The 22,465-nt window shown below is 39.9% G+C and overlaps 1 protein-coding gene across 1 annotated transcript; it reads right to left on the minus strand.

Moving 5' to 3' along the window:
- Positions 1 to 346: 346 nt before the first annotated feature.
- On the minus strand, positions 347 to 11,642 carry LOC147143984 (melanocortin receptor 5-like). The gene is made up of 4 exons (XM_086037530.1): positions 11,458 to 11,642; positions 10,952 to 11,058; positions 6,779 to 6,967; positions 347 to 2,094 (listed from the first exon to the last, which is right to left on the minus strand). The coding sequence occupies exons 1-4, from the start codon at positions 11,599 to 11,601 to the stop codon at positions 1,524 to 1,526; spliced, it is 1,011 nt and encodes a 336-aa protein (XP_085893656.1). The 5' UTR covers positions 11,602 to 11,642; the 3' UTR covers positions 347 to 1,523.
- Positions 11,643 to 22,465: the final 10,823 nt, after the last annotated feature.

Below are 22,465 nucleotides of genomic sequence, written 5' to 3' on the forward strand. Positions count from 1 at the left end.
AAAGCTCAACAGAAAAGCTGCAAACCAGAGAAGAAAGAAGCCGCAATACAAACTGAAGAAGCAAGCGACGATCAAACCACCCATGGACAAGGAAGATGTTGGCAAGGAGTCAATAGCCCGTCATCTTTCCTCTGCTTCTCCTGCACACTTAAGGTGCACACAGGATCGAGACTTTGTGCATCCGCAACAAGTCAGGCAAATGACAAAACAAAAACACACAACAGCGCCGTGGACCATGACAGGAAGTGTATTCAAGCCGAGCTGTTCCACATTCATTCATTCATTCGGCAATTGGTCACATTACTTGTCAGATTAATACTAATACAAAAAGAGCCCACCATTTTGACATTAGATTTTATTCATTCAAAAATAAATGCAATCATTCATTTAAATAATGCATGGTAAAGATTATCCATCTATTTCTTGTGTACAATTCCACATAGAGTGCATGAACTGCGAAACAAGCAATGAAATGTGTCTTCAGCAACATAATGTGAAGCTCAAGTAGAGTCTCTTTTACTATTTGAATATTGAAAGAGAAAAATTACTTTTTCGTTTTTGATTGAGCTAAATCACTTCTCCAAAACATCTTTGTGTGTTTTTTGATCATTGTTTCCATTGTTACACAGAAAAAGCTTAGCTTCATTACAGATAAAATACTTCAGCATAGTATATACAGTTTTTATACAAATGTGGTATCAGCAGTATGAGGTGACCGGTGTCACCTGAATGAAAATGAAAGAAAGATTGTTTGGCTGCAGTGAACAGAAAACGTGAGAACGCCCAGCACGGTGAAGCGCGTTCTGCCAAATTGCCAAACACACTAAAAGGAGGCGTGACCCCCACACGAAAATCAAGACGCCCGAGTGCACGCGCAATCTAGAAAAATAGAGCCCGTAGCGTTTGTCAGTGTTTTGACATTGATAATTTGACAACATAGACTCTTTAAACAGCACCCAAAAGAAGTAGCTGTCAGTTTCCAAAAAGTTGTGGGCCCCTTGCTTATACTCATCTCTTAAACAGTACATGAGACCTCAGATGTAATTTGTGTGCTTTTACAACGACGTGTCATGCCAACAATTCATTCATTTTAAAATCGTACATAAATTTGCATCTGTATGTTAACATGCTGCTTATGAGTTGACAAACCATGGCTCAATCAGATAGACTTGCTGTATCGCAACAAATATTTTTTCATTTACAACACTGTTGTGCAGTACATGCACAGATTTTGCAGTATTTTGTCTTCCCTTGCACCCCATCAAAAATAGATTAGGTAAACAATGTAACCTATTTAGCTAGGTGCTTAATCAGACAGATTTGGATTTATTGTCATTTAATTCGACTGGTTACGTACCTTAAGTTAACTATTCTGTTTTAGTTAGTCTGACGTAACAGTTTGGTTTTTTTTATGAGGGCATGGTAGATGTAGTGTCATAAATCAACTTCCAGAACTTAATATGAAATTGGCTTGCTATAAAGCTCCATTGTCTATTTTTTTTCCACTGCTCACTTTCTGCTGTTCAGCACTTACCAGTGAGAGCACAGACGCTGGTGTAGCAATTCCTTAGGTTAAAACAGCAGAATATCTCCTTAAAAGTTTTCCTCATTTCCTGACTCCTGAAGGCATAGATCAATGGATCAATGACAGAATTGCACATGATGAGGATAAGGTACATGTTAAAGTGGGACATGAAGCACACGCAGTAGAGGTTCCGTGGACAGGATATCATAAGGATGAGATGGAGGAAAAAGGGAGCCCAGCAAACGATGAAGATCCCCAGCAGAATGGTCAGTGTGATGGCGCCCGTCATGCTGGTCCGCTGTTGGATAGTGTTGAAACCGGACAGAGCAGCGATGCGCTTGACATGTGAGCGCGCCAGCATGAACATGTGGCTGTAAAGGGATGCCATGATGAGCAGCATGATGAAGAACATGGCCACAAGGCAGATGATGACAGAGGTGGTATCAGAGTAGATGATGAAGACAATCCCGCAGCCTGTGCAGAAGGTCCAAATCCCCCCAATGATGCAGCCCGCTCTCCTCACTGTCATGATGTTGTGGTATCTCAGTGCATAGAAGATGGTAAGATACCTGCAGAAAACCAAAACATCATATTTACGTCGCTATTCGGGGAAGGAAGACTTTTTAGCATGAAAACTGCGGGCATCATTCTTCAGTATGCACTGGCGGAGCTATACTTTTATCCTTGGGGTTGCCATGAGGTGGGGTCCGCAAAATGAAAACTTGGAAATACGTTATCAAAACTCAACATCCATTTTTATATTGAATAAAATTTGCACACGCACGCATGCATGTATATATGCACACGAGCATACAGTATACTTACTGTATTCACAGTTACTCACATGCACTCATACATATGTATATAAATAAATAATAAACAAAGAAATAAAAATGATGTTTTTTTGTTTTTTTTTCAAATGAGATGTTCTGTCATCTCTTTTAGACTCATACTGGGGTTCCTTCATTCATGAATGAATGAATTTTCTTTCCATGTTGTGCTATGAAATTCATGAATGGTAAACATCATCTTTTGGTCAAAATCTTTGACCCTGCCTACGTTTTTAAACATTTAATTATTTGAGGTGAAATACTAATACAACTATAACATCTGTTTGAAATATCTTCTGTTGTGCCATTTCCTTCACATTGAGTCAGTGGTGTTAGTATAATGGCATATTGGTGCTCTGGCAACAGAATTGCCCAGTTTATTCGAAAGGGCTTTTTTTTGTATCTAGCTAATGATTGCAACATTTATTAATAAACCTTTTAAGGATAGGATATTTCAAATTTGAAGACTCAATGCCAATTAATGAAAAGGTTTTGGAAAAAACAAAAAGTAAATGACAGAAATTGAGAAATGTCACATTACAAGACTGTACGCATGCATTTTTAAAGTTAATTATTGTCATTTTTTTCAAGTCTTATTGTCATTAAGCTTTACTTTCTTTGAAGCATGTTTTAATTAAATAGTCAATTTACGTCCCAAGAAATCTGAATGTTCATCTATAATATTTAGATATTAAAATATTTTTCAGTTATAAACAGGTTTTGATTGCGGTAATATAAAAGAAACAGTACATGAAGGTGTAATTTATGTTGTTTCTCTTGAGAAACCCCTCTACTTCTAGGCTGGCATCACTTACAGGCACAAAATGTTATTAAATCTCCACTTTCTGCCTCAAAAAATGAAAACAGACCACAGCTGATGTTAAGTCTATTATTCTTTTCAGCTGGTTGGCACACTGTGGAGGTAATTCTCTATAGGCTGCTGTACGAACCTTCTACTGGTATGGTTCTTTGACGCATATACAGTTATATTTCTGTTAGCAGCTTCAGAGGGTAAACTTTTTACCAGTAGACGGTGACCAGTAAAGGGTGACATTTGGAGGTAGAGACCGAGACAAAACCAATACTTTTGGAGGTTGAGACCAAGACTGTACTTCAACAAAATGACCAGTATCTATTTTTCATTACATTCGCAATTGAAATAGAACAATGAAACAAATCTCAAATCTAAGCAAATGTATTGTTTCGCTTCTGAATGTTGGAAAGGCAGCGCAGCACCTGCATTCTGTGTTTCTCACCGATCACACCACCTGCCTGGTCTCGACCGGTCATGATGAAAAATCAGTCTGCCCTGCCCAAGATAAGACAAGACCGAGTAAAAAGGCCCTTGATTCTGAGACCGTTAAAAAGTGGTCTCGAGACTGGTCTCAAGACCAAGGTCTGATTTCAAGAATTACAACACCACTAAAGTGGGTAACGCTTTCATTGTAATGCCTTTTCTCTGCTGTTTGTCATGGTAACAAAAGCTGTGTGTATTTTCATGAGACACACTCACTCCCCGAAACTGATTTTAACCAAAGCATGACAAGTGCTGAAATTCGTTAGCCTTGGTGAATTTTGTGAGATTTTTTTTTCTTAAAAACACCTGCGAGCTGTTTTAAGTTGTGAAAAAAAAATAATTGTGTAATAAGTCGCTTATTTAACAAGTTAAATTGTTTATAACTGCACATTAAGAAAAAAACAAACAGACCCATATTAGTGCATTAAAGTCAGAGTGAAAAAGATTTCACTCTACTCTGACTTCTATAATACAACTCTATCTAGAGTTAAACAAAATATCACAGACATTTTTTTTAATGTTAAAGTGACGGTGGGGCCGGGATGGCCATGTATTCACTAACAAGTTCATTTTATACATGTTTTGATCAGGAAAATGAAAAGAGTTGCCATTTTCTCTTTTATCCATTCATTTTGGAGAAATTAGTAAATAAGTAACTCCATGAATAACGCCCCTTGTTAATGAGAATGGCCGCGCCCCCTAACGTTCTATCCAGGAACCAATTCCAAACTCTCCATTGGAAATCATTGTACTTTTATTGCTTATGACGTCCAAAAACGGCGATCAATTGGCACCAAAAATTATGTGAACATCTCTACTAATGCCCACTTCAACATATCAAAAGGATAAACCTCTCCGTGGCTGATTTATATGAGAATGAGGAAATGTGGAAGTCAGCAGAGCTACATAGATTTAGGCTGGGACGAGTGCACACTGCTTCTTTGCTTGAAAAAAAAAAAAAAAAACACTGCTTCTTTGCTGATCACGGTTAGAACAGGCGAGGTCTTAAACACCAGTCAGGATATTTACAGAGACTGAAGTGGGAATGAGTAGACATGCACATTTATTTGGATGAGGAATGGACCCAGTTTTTCGACTTAGAACGCGTCGTCCAATTTGGAAGGTAACAGCCGAAATGGCACGTTCCAATGCGGCCACACTCGTCTGTGCAGTCAGCCTCGCCGAAACATTTTGTTCGCTGTTCGATGAGGGCTTTCGTCACTCTCACGCCACTTCACCCGGGCAGGTCGCGGCTCCAAGCAAGCAAGCAGGAACACCGCATGCGACTGCTTGCGAGGCGACATGAAGACAGAGGCTCATCTTCACCTCCACACGCTTGGTGGACAGTAAGGAGCTAATGTTGTTGTGCTAACGCCTTTTGTTTTAACGGCCTGAAGCTAGTTGCTGCTATTAGCCGTCCCAATCCTACCTTTAGCCGGGGAGGGAAGCGGGGGGCTCCAATCTGCCTGCTGCTGCTGCAAGCCGTCTCTCTCCCTCCTGAGACACGAGTTTAGCGTCGCTAAATGTCCGAAATATAACCAGTCGGGGTTCGTGGGCGCATTCATGCTCTTGTCCGCTTCGGCTTGTGAAAGTGGAAAGTGGTATTTTTTATTTTGTGGAGGTGATCATGATGAGATCACGTTTTATGTCAATAAATCTAAACTATTGTGCAGAACACTTTTATACTTTCACAGGTTGAAGTGGACAAGAGTAGTCATGTGCATTTGCATTTTGGTGGCGATCGGTCACTGTTTTAGACAACAGAACTGACAAAGCGAGCATGCCTTCCTCGCGTGACGTAGACCGCTGAGACCGAAAACATAACATAAAACACGCCCCTTTTTGGGGCGGGGAAATTTGTTGTAAACCTAATCACAAAAAAAGACCTTAAATCACTACAGAGTCTTTTGAGGTGGGCATTTTTGTACTAATGTCATTTTTACATGCAAACCTATTATGTACGTGCCAATGTTAAGCTCACCCAAGTGTCCCTTTATTGGTATTTTATTTGCTTTGTGTTGTTGTTGTTTTTAAGTACCGGTGTACTAAACTTACTTAAATAGATTATGAAAGGAATCAAATGACGTATTTGAAATTTCAAACATAGAACATACACAAAATGAATGGGAGAGAGTGAGGCAATGCTCCATCTGGACCACCACGGGGAGAACATGCAAAGTTGCAAACTTCACGCGGGACAGGCATAAGCCATGACTCAAACCTCTCATAAGGCAGGCATCCTGGAACCACTACCCCCGCCGTGCAGCCCAACTGATGTAATTGATGCAATTTATTAATTAACTTTAATCAATTATTCTGGGGTTTTTTTTTGCGTCATAACCCTTCATAAAAGCCATGCACAAACCAAACAAGAATAACTTGAAGATTTTAACTGCCATGAAATGTCAATCTGGTTTAACATTCCAGTTTTATCTAGCTGAAGCAATGGAACAATTTCGGAAGACGTTGGTACCTTTAAGAGTTTAATTCATTCAGTGACCAATCTCATAACTCAATTCTCCCTCTATATACAGTAATCTGACTTTATCTGTTCCAGCACCCCCTAAACAACACCATTTTTGCGTAAGTTATTGATAAAGAAAAATAGGACTCTACTGTATAAAAACCTAACAAAATACATCAATAAAAAAGAATTTAAAGAAACTATAGTTTCATAAAGTGGAATTATAGTACGTTTGGACAAGCCGGAACTTACAATAACTGCAGTGTTGTGTAAGTGCCTTGAAGGCGTGCAGTTTAGTGACTGAGATGAGGACAATGGCTGGTTGTCTGCTGGTTAGCGTCTGGACATGATTTTATCCTCTGGTAGCTGCTTGTGAGTGTTCTGTTCTGTTGTCCAGTTCAATACATGTTTGAAAGTGCATCAGTCGTTTATGGCTTATCTGAAGCTTGCTAAAAATCACATTTTGGCTACAACACAAAGCAAAAACAACAAATACAAACAATCAAGCGACATCTCGAAAAACTCGTAAATTGGGTGGGGGCACTCGAGAGTCAACGTACCACTGTAGTACAACAAAGACAGACTTACATTATCATGTAAATATGTACAAAAATGTAAATTTTCCTTTGTTTGCTGAAGTAGACGTTTCAGATGGTGATTACCTGTCCACAGCAATGGCCACTAGACTGCACATTGATGCTACCACAGAGATACAGATCATGGAATCAAAAACGTTGTCCATGTGTCGGATGAAATGCTCCTCCACCACCAATTGTCTGTTGTTGAGCATGTAAATGACGATAGCTTCCCAGGCATTGGACACACTCACTAGCATGTCAGCTACAGCCAAACTGCAAAAGCAACAGAGTTCATTACATTCAATGATTAAAGCCTTGTTGTCTAGAAAATGACACTTGCCTCCCTTGCTAAGTTAAAACCAAAAATATACTAAACAAAAACAAAAAACTCTATTTTTATTTTCACATTTACCTTTATGGAAGTGATCAGTTCCTCAATCAATAAGTAGACATTTAGAAAAAAAAATCAGGAGTTATTAGTAATACCCATAGACATGTTATGGTCGTGCTAGATTATCCAGAACTGAGTTTTAACATTTGAAATCTGCATCAAATCACTTTCAGGCTGTCATCACAAGGGGGGTATTATATGCCATATCTTGGGTAACCTCATCGTCCTGGGAATACAAACTTCCAAGAACAAAAATTAAATGCTTATCTTGCTAAATTACTGATTTTTGGAGGGCTTTTTTTACTTCGTTCACCGCTATGCCATGTTAGCTAGCATCAATGCCCTTTTATGTGCAAGATTTGTTTTGGTTGACTGATTTCAAATGGCAGTGTACATGAGGGGTCACCAAGCTTTTTGAAAGTGACAGTTATTTCTCATGGATAATGCGAAGGGATACCACCAGTTTGATACACACTTCTAAAATCACAAAACTGCTAAAATGATCTTGGATTTAGGCATGGGCCGATATTAGATACTGAATTTATGATAATCATGAGCAAAAATATTGCGGTATCACAGTATTAAAATTACATCTCTAAAATGACCTTTTTCAAAATATTTGCGTGAATAAAAACAGCATTTTTCCCCCCACTGAACACAATCTATTTCATTTTTAAACAAAATATAGAATATTTGGTACAGAAGAAACATGTACCATGTAAAGTTTCAATAAATAAATAAATATGTTTATTTTTCTTCTGTTTTGATTCTTCTTAGTAAGTCACAGTGTCCCATCACTGGTGAGCTATTTTTAGAACAGAACAATGGGCTTCTTATTTTGTCCTTGGGGCTAACTAGTATCCGCTGGCACCATTTTTTATTTTAATTTTTTAAAGGACAATGCACAGAGCAAAACGCATCGGTATTTGCAGTTTCTTTTTTGTCTTGCTCCCTCTCTCCTCCTCCTCCATGCATAACGGCTCTCTGCTCTTTAGGAGAAGAAAAAAAGTTAATAGGAGGCAATAAACTTCCAAGGGGTGGCTTGTTTACATAACTATGCACGCAGCCAATTATATTGTGCCCTGATAGACATCCACTCAAAAAAGAGAAGAAGAGCTCATTACTGGTATTAGCAGTTATTGAAACCTTGACTATTTAAAACCACTGTATACCATCAAACCGGTAATCGGCCCATGCCTTACTTGGATTATATGATCATAATAACATTTTATCTTCGTGAAGACACCGACGATGTTAATTATTTCTAACTATAATTAGCACAATGATTTAAGATGGAAGAAAACAGATCAATACAGTATTTTACGTAAATCTGTAACTTTCACAGTGTAAGTGACCATTTGTGTCATTGAGCTGTATAGAAATGATAAAACCACAATTTAAAAACAACATGCATTATACAATGTAAAGTACAGTGTATGCTAAGCTTTAGTCAAAGCAAGCCCGACGTGGAAAATATACACAAAACTACTCTTCCTTTAAAAAGATAATAATGAGCATTCACAAACACTGTCAGAGGTATTAATTTAAGGGCCCCATGCCACACCAGCTTTTATCCATCCATCCATCCATCCATCCATTTTATATTTAGTTATATTTGCTGTCATTTTATCAGGTTTGCACGTTTTATAAGATTTTTCAAGCTATTGTAGTAGGTCAAAAACACCTGTCATCTTGAACAAGTGAATTTCTCGTTAATATCCTATGTGCAAATAAGCATTGCTTTAAATATTGTCAACAACTTTGCTGTCATTGATAGTGGGCTATATCTCTATCATCGATTATATTTCTTAATAAAGAGAGTGAGAGAGAATAAACAGTTGAAGCACGAGCTGCTGATTATAGGCTGCATTCAGAAATGAATTTGAGCGGAGCGCACTCTGCCTACGGCAGCACACGAGGATGTCTGAATAATAATTACCTTAAATGTTTTCGTTTTTAGTTTAAAATGGCTTACCTTAACTAGAACCCTGTGTCGCATTGTAGCCAGAGATACAACCCCAGTGGGTTAATGCACCTTTTGGCGCTGTAAATCCTTGTTGCAAGAGCCGAAACCGTTGCCATGGCTACCCTTCTTCTTCTTCTTCTTCTTCTTCTTCTTCTTCTTCTTCCTCTTCTTCTTCTTCTTCTTCCTCTTCTTCTTCTTCTTCTTCTTCTTCTTCTTCTTCTTCTTCTTTCAGCACTGGTATTTATTTTTCATTTTAAAAGGTAATTGTATTAAGTGTAAGTGTAAGGGTAGAAAATGAATGAGAGGTTTGTAATAAATTAATAGTGAAAAAAAGTCAACCTCAACTTAGCGAAAATTCACCTATCGCGGTGGAATCATGGAACACCTGTGAAAAGTGAGGGAACACTTTATTCTTGATGCCGATTGGCAGTTGGAATTTAGGGTCATGAGAATTTGAATTCAGTAGGTGGGTACTTGAATAATGATTTACATATCTACGTCACATCCATCCATTCATCCATTATCTATACCGCTTTATCCTCACGAGGGTCGCGGGGGTGCTGGAGCCTATCCCAGCTGTCATCGAGCAGGCAGTACACCCTGAACTGGCTGCCAGCCAATCGCAGGGCACACAGAGACAAACAAACACACACACTCGCAATCAAACCTAGGGGCAATTCAGAGTGTTCAATCAACCTACCATACATGTTTTTGGAATGTGGGAGGAAACCGGAGTACCCGGAGAAAACCCACGCAGGCACAGGGAGAACATGCAAACTCCACACACGAATGCCGGAGCCGGAATCAAACCCATGACCTCTCAACTGTGAGGCGGACATGCTAACCAGTCAACCACGTGCCGCCATCTACGTCACAGCAATTCCTAATTGTGACCGCATAGATCTCAAACTTAAACCATGTCACAGACTTATTTTGAACTTTATAATACATAAAACAGTGGGGGAAATTTCGATTTTGATAGCATGGAGCCTTAAAGCGGAAGTCAACCCAAAATTTGGATTTACAAGAATATGTTATATACAGGGCGGCACGGTGGTCGACTGGTTAGCACGTCCGCCTCACAGTTCAGAGGTCGTGGGTTCGATCCCGGCTCCGGCCTCCCTGTGTGGGGTTTGCATGTTCTCCCCGTGCCTGCGTGGGTTTCCTCCGGTTACCCCGGTTTCCTCCCACATTCCAAAAACATGCATGGGAAGTTGATTGGCCACCCCTAGGTGTGATTGTGAGTGCGGATGTTTGTCTCTGTGTGCCCTGCGATTGGCTGGCAACCAATTCAGAGTGTCCCCCGCCTACTGCCCGAAGACAGTTGGGATAGGCTCCAGCCCGCCCGACCCTTATGAGGATAAGCAGTATCGACAAATGGATGGATCGATGTTATATACAGGGCGGCACGGTGGAAGATTTCACTCTATTCTGACTCCTATTATACAACTCTAAAGAAATATGATAGACAATTATTTTAATATCAGTATATTTTATATATTTTCTTTATATTTTATTAGCAGGGCGGCACAGTGGTCGACTGGTTAGCACGTCCGCCTCACAGTGCAGAGCTTGTGGGTTCAAATCCGACCCTGGCCTTCATGTGTGGAATTTGCATGTTCTCCCCGTGAATGCGTGGGTTCCAAAAAACGTGCATGGTAGGTTGAATGGACACTCTAAATTGCCCCTAGGTGTGAATGTTTGTTTGTCTCTGTGTACCCTGCAATTGGCTGGCAACCAAATCAGGGTGTCCCCCCCACCTACAGCCCGTAGACAGCTGGGCTAGGCTCCAGCTTGCCCGCGACCCTTGTGAGGATAAGCGCATTGGATAATGGGTGGATGGATGGATATGGCTGGTCTGTGTAACTTTTGGTTTTGTGCTCAGAGGTTGAGCCCTTACCTGCAGACGAAGAAGTACATGGGTGAGTGAAGGTTCTTGTTCTTTACTATGGCTGTAATAACCAGGATGTTCTCTAATAGGGAGATGATCCCCAGGGTCAGAAAGACCTAAAGAGAGCATGTTGGTCTTAAAAAAAAAATCACAAAACGGATTTATGATTTGTGACGAGATAAGCTATTGGCCGCCGATATTTGACATCAATATGTCAGTTTTTTATTGGCCTTATAAACATGACCTGGAAAAAAACCTGTGCAGTTTTGTTGCTTTGCCAATGACCTGCTATAAATGTATATAGGTTGGAAGATGATGCTGGCAGAGAAAACAGTAACATTTATTTGCATTGAGATTATCCATTATAATAATTGGTACAATAGGTACCTACAGTCAAGCCTGAAATACCGCGTAGGTATGAAGAATTTGGGGCTTGACTGTAGGTGACTGAAGTGGTTCGCTACTCAAACTCAGGCTGTTAGATTGAACACTAATATGTAAACACAAGGACTTACCTCCAGAGCAATGTGGACTTGCTCACATGCTACAGGTTTGCTAGTCCCGGCCCTGTCTGGCAGGCTGGAGTTAGAGAGGTATGGAAAAGTGGAGTTACCGATGAACATCTCCTCTTTGTGGGAGGACCTGAGAGACACGTTCATCCCTGTAGGAGCTCTAGTCCAAATCACTGTCGCTCAAGGCAGGATGGCATTTTATTGCAGGCTGACAGAAACAGTACATGGCAAAGTGTCATTTCAGGTACAATTTGAATTTGTACATTTCCTCTGCTATTGACCGATGTGAAAGCTGAGCTATGAGACTAAACAATATTTTAGTTTTCAATTATGTACAGTATATGCACATCATACATACTGCCTGATCTGCATTCTAGCCGGACTACATACACACAACCTTCTTCAGAATATTACTGACTTGAGCAAGTTTTTCTCTTCTTTTTCAAAGAAAAAAATATGGCCTCATCCACTTCAGTTCTGGATTTACTGCAAGCAATTCATGACATTTTGAAGCCTAAAGACTGAAATATTCTTCAATGGTTGATTCTTGAGAACTCAACCCAGTGGTCCCCAACCCTTTTTCTGCCATGAACTGGTTCATACAAGTCTATACCCTTCGCGGCCCTGGGGCGAGGGGGATGGGTGGTTGGTTGGTTTCAGCAAATCCACAGTTTTTTTTTTCCCAATATTGAATGACTTTTTAGCCTGAGCAAAACGGTTAGCCACCAAGTATGATGCTCTCGAGGCATTTACATTTGTTGACAAATCACTTTGAAGTCTGTATTGACTGCACATTATCTTGTGCAGATCGGGCTGCCTTCGTGCATGGGAATCACTTGTCGCCGTAAATATTCATATTATTTAGGCATGTCTTCTGGTATTGTCTGTGAAAGAAGGGCACACCCTTCTTTTTCTTCTCGGGCATAGGCTCTTGTGTTAAATTTTCACTGGGCCTTTTTCCCTACTGCAAAGAAGCTTTTCAAATATGTACGTCTGTATTTTTTTACTCATTTGCTAGCTTGCGCATTTAATATTAGCGTTACGCAAAGGAAACAACTTGACGTGTTAATAGTCAGTCATAAAATGTAACGGTTACTTTTCAAAAGAAAATATTTTTCAACCTCGGATAATAAATAAGTACTGCCCTTTTTTTTCTTTCTTCTGTGTAGCCCGCCGTAGCCTGGTCAAAAGGGGCCTGCGGCCCAGTACTGGTCTGTGGCCCAGTGGTTAGGGATCCCCTGGCCTACAGGCAGGATCTGTCCCTCCACATTTTATGTGGCCTTTGAAAGCGTATTGGAAATTTTCCTTGGCTTCTACTCAAAACTAGTTATCCAACACTTAAGTGATAACAATCAAATGTAACAAATGTAATTTAACGCAACTCAGCTTCAGGCTACCTAGCGCCATAACCTTTGACGTGCTTTTGACAGAATGTTAAAATTTGTTAGCTCATTTGAAACATTTGAATTAGTGTAACACTAACAACGACAACAACAACAACAACAACAACAATCATGGTACAATTCCAACTTCCAGCTGCATTTAAAGAGCCACCCCCGGGCTCCACCAGTGGATTCAAACCAATAACAACTGCCATTACAATACTAATGTTTTTATAGCTCAATAATTCACACTGTCACTGCTGCCCTTGTTTGCATCCTTCATTTCTGAAAAGGAAGACTCGAAATTATAAAACTGTCGTGATGAACAGTATTAAGACACTATCATAAAAATAACTCTGTCATAGTCCAAAAACATTTATACCTAGCAATTTATCGGTATGATGGGAAGGAGGAGACAATTAAGCTGGCCATGGGATGCAGTGGCTCGTAAAAGAGAGCCTCTGTGTCTAAATCCTCTTTCAGAGCAATGAGACACTTGAATCTTCACTGCAGGAAAATGAACACTCTTTCTCAACTCATGACTTGTGAAGTGGATCCTGCAGCAAATTGTTATGTACCGTAGCGCATTACTATGAAAAGCATCTTCAAAGTTTTTTTTTTTTAACTTTTGATACAAAACTACAAAAATGAACCTGGCATATCTTAGGTAATGAAGGTGCTCATATCTTGCTAGTTTTGACAGCTTATTTGCAGTTATCTAAAAGTATTCATAACATTCAAGAGAAAAGCAAGTTTCCTGAATATGCTTGAAAAGCACACATATGAATATTCTTCATCCAGTGTATATACTGTACTGTGGTTATCAGTCGGCTTCACCATTCTGAGGTTCTGCAGTACATTTAAGTCCCTTGTCACGCCATCCAATGTGGATTTTTCATGTCGGTGCTCAGATAGGTTTTCTTCGGCTTCTTCCCACATTACAAAACATGCATTTAATCTAAATTGTCTATGGCTGTGAATATGACTATTTGTCTATACTGTATGTGTCCTTCAATTGACTGGCGACCAGTCCAGGATGTATAATGGCGATACCACTGTCAAGGAAGAAATCACGACTATGTCAATTTTTTTGCCTTTCAGCACATCATCAAACTATGATAACAACCATCCACATATTCATCCATTGTTGTACACTGTACTAGTCACGAATTCCACTTGGGTCTGTATTGAAATTGTGTGATGCATATAATTTAATGACAATTAAAGCACATTGCACTGAGAGCTTTGTTTATTGCAGAACAGTTTTCACTTCAGGGAACATTCATTGCCTATACTGATGTTTTGAGGAACACAATTGACACAAGATATTCACAGACTGAGATGAAAATGTGCAATATAATTGCAGGTTATTTGTTTTTCTGCAACAACAGCAGATTCAGGGGCATTTAATTCCCTTGCAATTAGTGCATTAGTAAAAATAACCTTGTACCTTTGATAATGAAATACCTTTGCAAATAAGAATTCTAAACTAAATGATGTTGTTAAACAAATAGTGGAATACACTGTTTGAAAACCTCAATAGAATTAGGCACACAACATATGACTTTCAAAATCAGTCTAGTAAGTCAAACAGTCCATTAAGTTGTGTAACAATTAAGAATAAATTACATAATTCATAACATCTGTTACTGGCTGCACACTTCACTTTTTTGTGATTTTTATATTTTTTCAGAAATCTATACTATTGGTCAGTCCACATGCGTGGTTGTTGTTTTACACATTATTGACCAATCTAAAGTGTTGAAAATAGCTCGCTCTTTGTCACGATGCAATGCTAATGGTTGAACAAACTTGCCATTTTTGGGGTCTCCTGAAAAGTGACTATTTTGGAGGTATAAGGTTTTGGCCCGACATCAGCCTTATGCAATATGTATGTGTTCATATTAAAGCCTATCATGATGCAATTCTCTGGATCCGGGATGTCAAACTCATTTTTGTCACGGGGTGTCCCTCCTTTATGACTGTGAACTCATATAAATGTATGACCGCCTTATATTAACACATATACACAACAAATTAATGGGTAACTCATTTTGAAATCAGAAGCCAGTAAATAGTTTGTTCAACTATTTTTCACTTTATTTTAAAGGGGGGGATTGGTAGCAAATGCTTGCCATATCTCATATGTAGTGTAAAAAGTGAAGTCAGTTTGAAAGAAACATGTTAAGTCAACATACATGATTTGTCTTCGCGGGCCACATAAAATGATGTCGCGGGCTGGATCTGGCACCCGGCCTTGAGTTTGACACCTATGTTCTAGGCTAATTTATGTCTGTGTGCTTTATATGTACATGTGCGCATGCGTGTGTGTACAGACAGACAGGGAGCCTCACGGATCAAAGATTTTTTTTGGGCAAACACGAGCCAGGTTCAGGTAAGAGTGTTAGATCTATCCATTGAGAATTATGTAACTTGGATCAATGTATCAGTTTATTCTGTATGTCTCTTAAACTGTATATCAGTGGACTTTATTCTAGACAGGACATCTTCATTACTACATGATTTACTATTTGCAAAATTTCGCGATGAAAGCAGGGGACTAACAGGAGGAGACTGCCTTTCTAGAAAAGTGTTACAACATTTTGTACACCCTACTCCAGAAACATGCACACTGTCAACATGTATGTTGAAGAGCTGCTGTATCAAAGTATTGTCTTCCCTCGGAAATTAGGGTTACCATACGTTTATATTTTGCGATTACAATCCTTTTCTCCCGAGCTGTGGCTCATCATTTAAATAACCTTTAGCGGATACTTTCAGACTTACCCACAGACTTCCCATACACGTTGTTTCATTTTTGGGAGTGGCGAGTGCACCCTTAATCCTTTCTGTAGAACCCCTAAACCAAGTCAGTTTTAGCAAACTAACCGGCATTTCTTTATGGGACTTGTGGTGCCTGTGGTGCATGCAGTTTTTTCACTAACTGGCCAGGTAAAAAAAAAAAAAAGAAAAATTCTCTAATATTCTGCAGTCCGAAAAAGGGTCTATAAACACCCATGAGCAAAGGCAGAGGAACATTTCATTTTTGGCTAAATAGAACTGTTTGATTTTCCATGCTAACTTAAAGCATGTTTTTCTGTGATGGACCTCAATTTTTGCAGTGATTTTTAAAAAGTCATTTGAAAATTGGGGCTATTTAATACTAATAAAATATTCTTTTCTTTTTTTTTTTTTAGAACAGTGTTTGATCTTCTGCTCACGGAGACTAAAGATGCATCAATTCTGAATTAATTTCAATACAAACTTTAGACATGTACATTGTAAAATTAAACAGAATTCAATAACCTTTTATGCGTTCCAGTTTACTCACAAAATCAAAATGAGATCACACACAATTCAGGTCACTTTTGACAAACAGCTAGACACTATTGTGTATTGCTAATTTCAGTATGCAGCTGAGCAAAGATAAAGAACTCACCTCTTGCAGCAGCAGTGACTCAACTCCTCTCTTAGTGGACAGACTGGATTGTTCCTCTGTGGAACATCAGACTAAAGGATTCGCAAACCATGAGAGTGAGGATGCTATGCAGTGATGGGAGTTTCAGAGAAAAAGAGAGATAGGGAGGGTTGGCTTATTAAGTGGGAGAGAGCTTGTTTGTTTTGTTTGTGTGATGTTAGGAAGCTCATGATATCATTTATGAGCCATCTTCTTCACAGTGGGCTGTAGCAGCCAGTTGTTGATAGCTTGTTTATTGCTTACTATATAGTGCAGTGTGTGAGTTCGACCTCTAAGATTTTACTCGTATCACCGTTCTGATGAGGGATTTAGCCTTGCTTACACCATGGTCCCATTTCAGGCCACCGTGGACAAAAAGTCATGAGACAATGCAGGGGGATGGGATGTGCAAACTTGACGGGCCGCGATTGCCATGGATGCCTGACGATTACAGTACAATATTGCCGGCAGCCATGGCAGCTGTTTGCTCGAAACTTATTGTAGCATTGGCTTTTGGCTATTTTTTCTCCATATTCAAGTCTTATTAACACGGAATCTGTGACAGATCTTGGGGGAAAGGGGCATGGCAGCCCTGTGTCATGGCACTGTAGGGAAACTTGATCAGAGCTGGGCATCGGCCCTCCGTCCCCGGTTTACGTCCTGCATATTCAATCTACCCACGTGGTCCCGGCCCGTCCTTCGCCGGCGACCGCCAATTGGCTTCGATTATGTAATCTTTACGTCACACGCAGGTGCCACACGAGCAGACCAACCAAAGAAAAAATATGAAACGAAAACAACTGACACACACACACGCACGGCGTTGTCATCGGTGAAATAAAAAGAATATGGGACACATGTCATTGCGTCTGTGGGACGGCAAGGTATACCACACCCTTTTATTTTTTATTGTTTTCTTACTCGACCGCGTGTCAGGAGTGCGGCACCTGCATGTGACGTGATATCGGTAAATTCCTTTGAAACACCTCAATTAATCCCTTGTCTTCAACTATGTTGATCGGCCTGCAGTTTATCGCTCTTCACTTGGCAAGAACATTCGTCAGCCCGTCGGTCGCAGACTTGCTCATCCGCGGGTTGTTCTCGAGTTTAGTTTGGCGAAGAGCTTTGCAATGGCTCGCTACATTAGCGGCTGGTTGCTTTGCATTTATGTGGTAGGCTTGAACTGCTTCTTTGGTAAGCAAAGTCCTTCTTACAAAGAAGGCAACTCTGCCGCTATCAGTAGTGCCGTCAGGGTGTTTTTACATTTACCATTCATCTGACCAACAAATCTCACATGCTGCTCCATTTTCACGTCTTCTCTCTGCTCTTGAACTTGCCCTCCCACCTACAATAGGAGCCTATCAGGTTATCCTAAACACAAGCCAATCAGTGTCCACTTCAGGATGTGACATTGACCATTGTTTTTTACATCCCAACTACTGAAGCACAAGCACCACTCATCAAAATGCATCTCATCATCATACAGAAACAATAAAGTTAGAAATTAAAAATGAGATTAATGCGATTAAAAAAAAACACTTTAATTGCGACTGTAATTAATTGATCGCAATTAATGCACTAATTTGACAATCCTAATTAGAATCACAAGCGCAAAATGAAGTCTGAAGTGATGGAATAGGAATTTTTGATTGGAGAGACAAAGCAAACATATTACTGAGTTGTAACTCAGAAAACAAATCAAATGCTCCAAATTTTTTGGAGAACCAACAACCGCAACCAACAATCGCAAATATGCCATGTTTAGTTTGATTCAACTTGTCTCAAATGTTTGGGGACTAGATGTATCTTCCCTGATTAATAACGTGTTTGAAACCTGGTGTCGCGCACCCATAAAACTGGTCTGAGAGAGGCCTGCACCAATTGCTACAGTGTGCTGAAATGACACAAAATCAAGGAAATGCAGTGTTGAAATGACTTTTGTCTTAGGTGATATGGCATGACTCCTTCTTGTAACTCACCTCAAGTCAGCCTTTAGAACTATTGTTTGAATGTGTGTTTTTTTTTGTCTCTCACTGAAAGTGCGCATTGTTTGGTCCAACTACATTTTTTCAGTAGGTCAGTTGGAAAATTAGTCACCAGTACCAGTAAATGTATGAATCGCCCTGCAGAAATTGATGAAAATGGGTTCTGTATTCTAATTGTATGCAGTTCTTGGAATCTATTTTCCCTCAAGTCAATCACAGACATTGGAAGCAATAGTCCACCATTTTCCACTGCTTCCCACGGTGTTGATGTAGCACGCCTCCCAGTCGACTTGCATCAGTTGACATCGTAGTAAGCTAGCACTGGTGCAGTTACCGGTACTTGTATACGTTTCAAGATAATCGACCATTCCCATTATCCTCGTCGAACCTTGGAGGAGGAGCTCTGATGATGATGGAATTGTGGAAGTCAGTGTCGATGATTTCTGACTCTATCCGGCTGCTCACCAACTGTAGATGGTGGTATCTTTTTCGTTGAGTTTTATGGCAGTCCTAAATTACACAAATGTTGTTTCCAGGAAAAAAATGTCGGTTTCAGTTTTGCCATGGTTTCCCTTGTCTGAGTCAAGGTGTATCATTTTTCCCAAGAGGGTTTTTGGAGTTTTTCCTTGCACTCCTGGTGATTAAGATCACTGGATGCCGTTAATATTTGCCGATGTGGGCACGTGAAGCCCTTTGAGACTTTTTTTGTGATTAAGGGCTATATACTGTAAATAAAATTGACTTGACTATTATTTAATGTATGTGATTTTTAGAAAATATATTAAATATGTTGGCTGGATCCATGCTACATGCTTAAAGCGGAAGTCAACCCAAACATATTTTTTTCAAGAATATGTTCTATGCAAGCCCACTAGTTGAAACAGGGTATTCTGATAAATATTGCGTTTGTGGAATAAGTGTTAATCCACTCATTTTTAGCCATCTCTGGGGGCAGCCATTTTGTCTTCTGTCGACTTAAAATGACATCACAACTGCTCACAACGACCAATTACGGCTCAGATTCAGAAACAGGTCAGCCATGATTGGTCGTTGTGAGCAGTTGTGATGTCATTTTCAGTCGGCAGAAGACAAAATGGCCACCCCCGGAGATGGCTAAAAACGAGTGGATTTACACTTATTCCACAAACGCAATATTTATCAGAATGCCCTGTTTCAACTAGTGGGCTTGCATAGAACATATTCTTGAAAAAAAAAATGTTAGTGTTGACTTCCACTTCAACTGACGAACTGGTTTCCCAAGACACAATCTTATATGGTGATATAAATATCTGAAACCCTGCAAAGGAATGTTTGCATAATCCATATTACCACATGATCATTGTGTTGCATTATGCTTCTTAGATGCATGTTTAAGAAACCAGTGACAAAGTATTCAAGATTTAAAATGTTTTATTGCCATATTGGTGTTTAGAAACTTTTTTTTTTTTTTACACATTACAGTTGTACAATGTGTGGTGTGCAGTTCCATTATGTAAGCACTTCATTCGGTTTTCCATACATTTATTTTGTACACACTTGTGCACATTAGAAGCTTAAGCCTCTCCCATCTGATAAATGACTTGGAGTATTTATCTTAGAGTATGTATTACTAGTACTGTATGTTTCAAAATTGTATTTCATTTGATTTTACCTTGATTGATTTGACACTGTTTCATGAATTGCTCTGTTGAGGCTTGATTGTCATATTCCCTTTAAGAATTAGAAAACTGAACACCTGACAAAATAAATTAAATAAATCCTATTTGTGTGTTGTACATGCTCAGTCCTGTACCTAGTTGTGTGACATATGTGGCATTTTAGAAAAATTGGGGGGAAATGGATGGAATAGATGATTTGACAAAACTAAAGTCTGTTTCAGAGTACATTACAGGCATGTATATAAATGAATACATGAATGCATACACCTATTCTGCTTATTTATATTATTGGTCTGTCAAACAGCTTGAGTTTGACTTTTCAGTTAGATGGATCAAAAAAAAGTGAGTCATGTTGCTTAGTTAAAGTACCTTGAGGTATAAAAAGCAAAACAGGTAAACATGAAATGAAGTGTGTGGTCAGGAGGAATAGAAACGCTCCAAGGGGTGAACCAAAGAATAGATGAAGAGTGCACACTGAAATCTGTGTAAAGTAAAGCGGATTCGCATTCCGAGCAGACGCCAGTCAGTGTCACCTTCTGCGTCACGTTATCAAAGTTAACAGCATTTTATTCTTGTTACATTTGACTATTTACAGTGGTTAGCATATTTGTACACATGTGACATTCAAGCACAGAAAAAAACAAATAAGATGTGGTGTTGCTGTGTTGCATTTCACCTTCACAGATTGCCTTTTTTGCGTTTGTGAATTTTTATCATTATTCTTTACATTAAAAACTTATCTTTTACACTTGTATGAGCATGAAAATGTTGTCTATAACACTCTTTCCGTATCCAACCGCTCACTATGTGTCTTGTGAGCGATTGGAAATAAAAGGAAGCCTTGTACTGAAAGAACATTGTGCCACAGTGGAAAATCCTTTGTCTCCAGCTGAGTTGAGACATAAAACGGAAGCAATACTCCCATGATGTGTTCTCTATTTGCATGCACATGACTGGAATTATCATGAACTCTATCACAAGGTTTTTAGTTTCATGTATTGCTTTCTTAAGGCATGTTCAACTATCCATAATTATATTCCTATATATAATTATATAAAAGCAAACAAATATCAGAAATAACTCATCATTAGATCCATACACAGTGTGCGTTCACAGACGTGTTGTCTGACTGTTTATCAGTATATAAATAATGTATAGAAATATTTATTAAGATGATTATGCGATATAGATAAAGTTGTATTGTATTGTATTGTGCATCTCTACCAGTTGTTATTGCCCGTTTCTGCTCCATTCTCCTCCTTCTCACCCTAAAAGACCACCACATCTTCCCCCTCCTCGTTCTTCAAGACTAGTACCACCTCCTGACTGCCACCGCCATGACAGGGGTCACCCAGTTCCTCAATAATCCCTCTGCTAGTGACTATCACCTCTGATGTTCTTAATACACAAAGGCAGGCCTTGTAAGAAAGGCCAAGCATAAATATCACACACACACACACTCACATGCACGCATGCAAGTGGTAGTTTGTTGAAGTTGGTAGTTGGAAACGCTAATGGAAGCTCGTTTAAAATCAGGCGATTACTATTTTGACGGATGGTCATTTTTAATAAAATGCCCAGCTCTGCTTATCCTCACCCCACAACCCCTCATCCAATGAAAAGTCATGTCATGTCATCTTCCAAGCCACTTATCCTATATAGGGTCGCGGGGAGTTGCTGGAGCCTATCCCCGCCGTCAATGGGCGAAGGCAGACTACACCCCGAACTGGTCGCCAGCCAGTCGCAGGGCACACATAGACTGTCACTGAGCGGGAATCGATCCCACGCTGCCCGCACACAACTCAGGCGTGTGTACCACTACACTATCAGCGGACACTCCAATGAAAAGTGTTGTGTGCATTTAATTCTCACCTGCTTTCTTTCTTTTACATCATTCACCTTGCTACATTTCTATATTAGCAAGTTGCTGAAAAGTGAAACTTGAGATGAGCCCAGCGAAAAAAGCTTATCCAAAGCGGTGGGTGTGGTGGTGAGGTGATGTCGATCCGACACGGCACGGAGCTTATTACCCTGCTGCTTTCTTGGTCACACATCCATCCATTATCTGTACTGCTTATCCTCACAAGGGTCGCGGGGCGTGCTGGAGCCTATCCCAGCTGTCTTTGGGCAGTAGGCGGGGGACACCCTGAATTGGTTGCCAGCCAATCGCAGGGCACACAGAGACAAACATCCGCACTCACAATCACACCTAGGGGCAATTTAGAGAGTCCAATCAAGTTACCATGCATGTTTTTGGAATGTGGGAGGAAACCGGAGTACCCGGAGAAAACCCACGCAGGCACGGGGAGAACATGCAAACTCCACACAGGGAGGCCGGAGCCGGGATCGAACCCACGACCTCTGAACTGTGAGGCGGGCGTGCTAACCAGTCGACCACCGTGCCGCCTTGGTCACACCATAACAATCAATTGTTCAATGAAGCATTTCCATATTGCAGCCTGCAGACTGTTTGGTTGTATCAAACACAGTAGGCCTACTACTCTGGTCGAGATGCCCGCTACCAGACGT

The sequence above is a fragment of the Filicampus tigris genome, chromosome 8 (genome assembly GCF_054856515.1).
Source record: "Filicampus tigris isolate MCC_2025a chromosome 8, RoL_Ftig_1.0, whole genome shotgun sequence".
NCBI lineage: Eukaryota > Metazoa > Chordata > Actinopteri > Syngnathiformes > Syngnathidae > Filicampus > Filicampus tigris.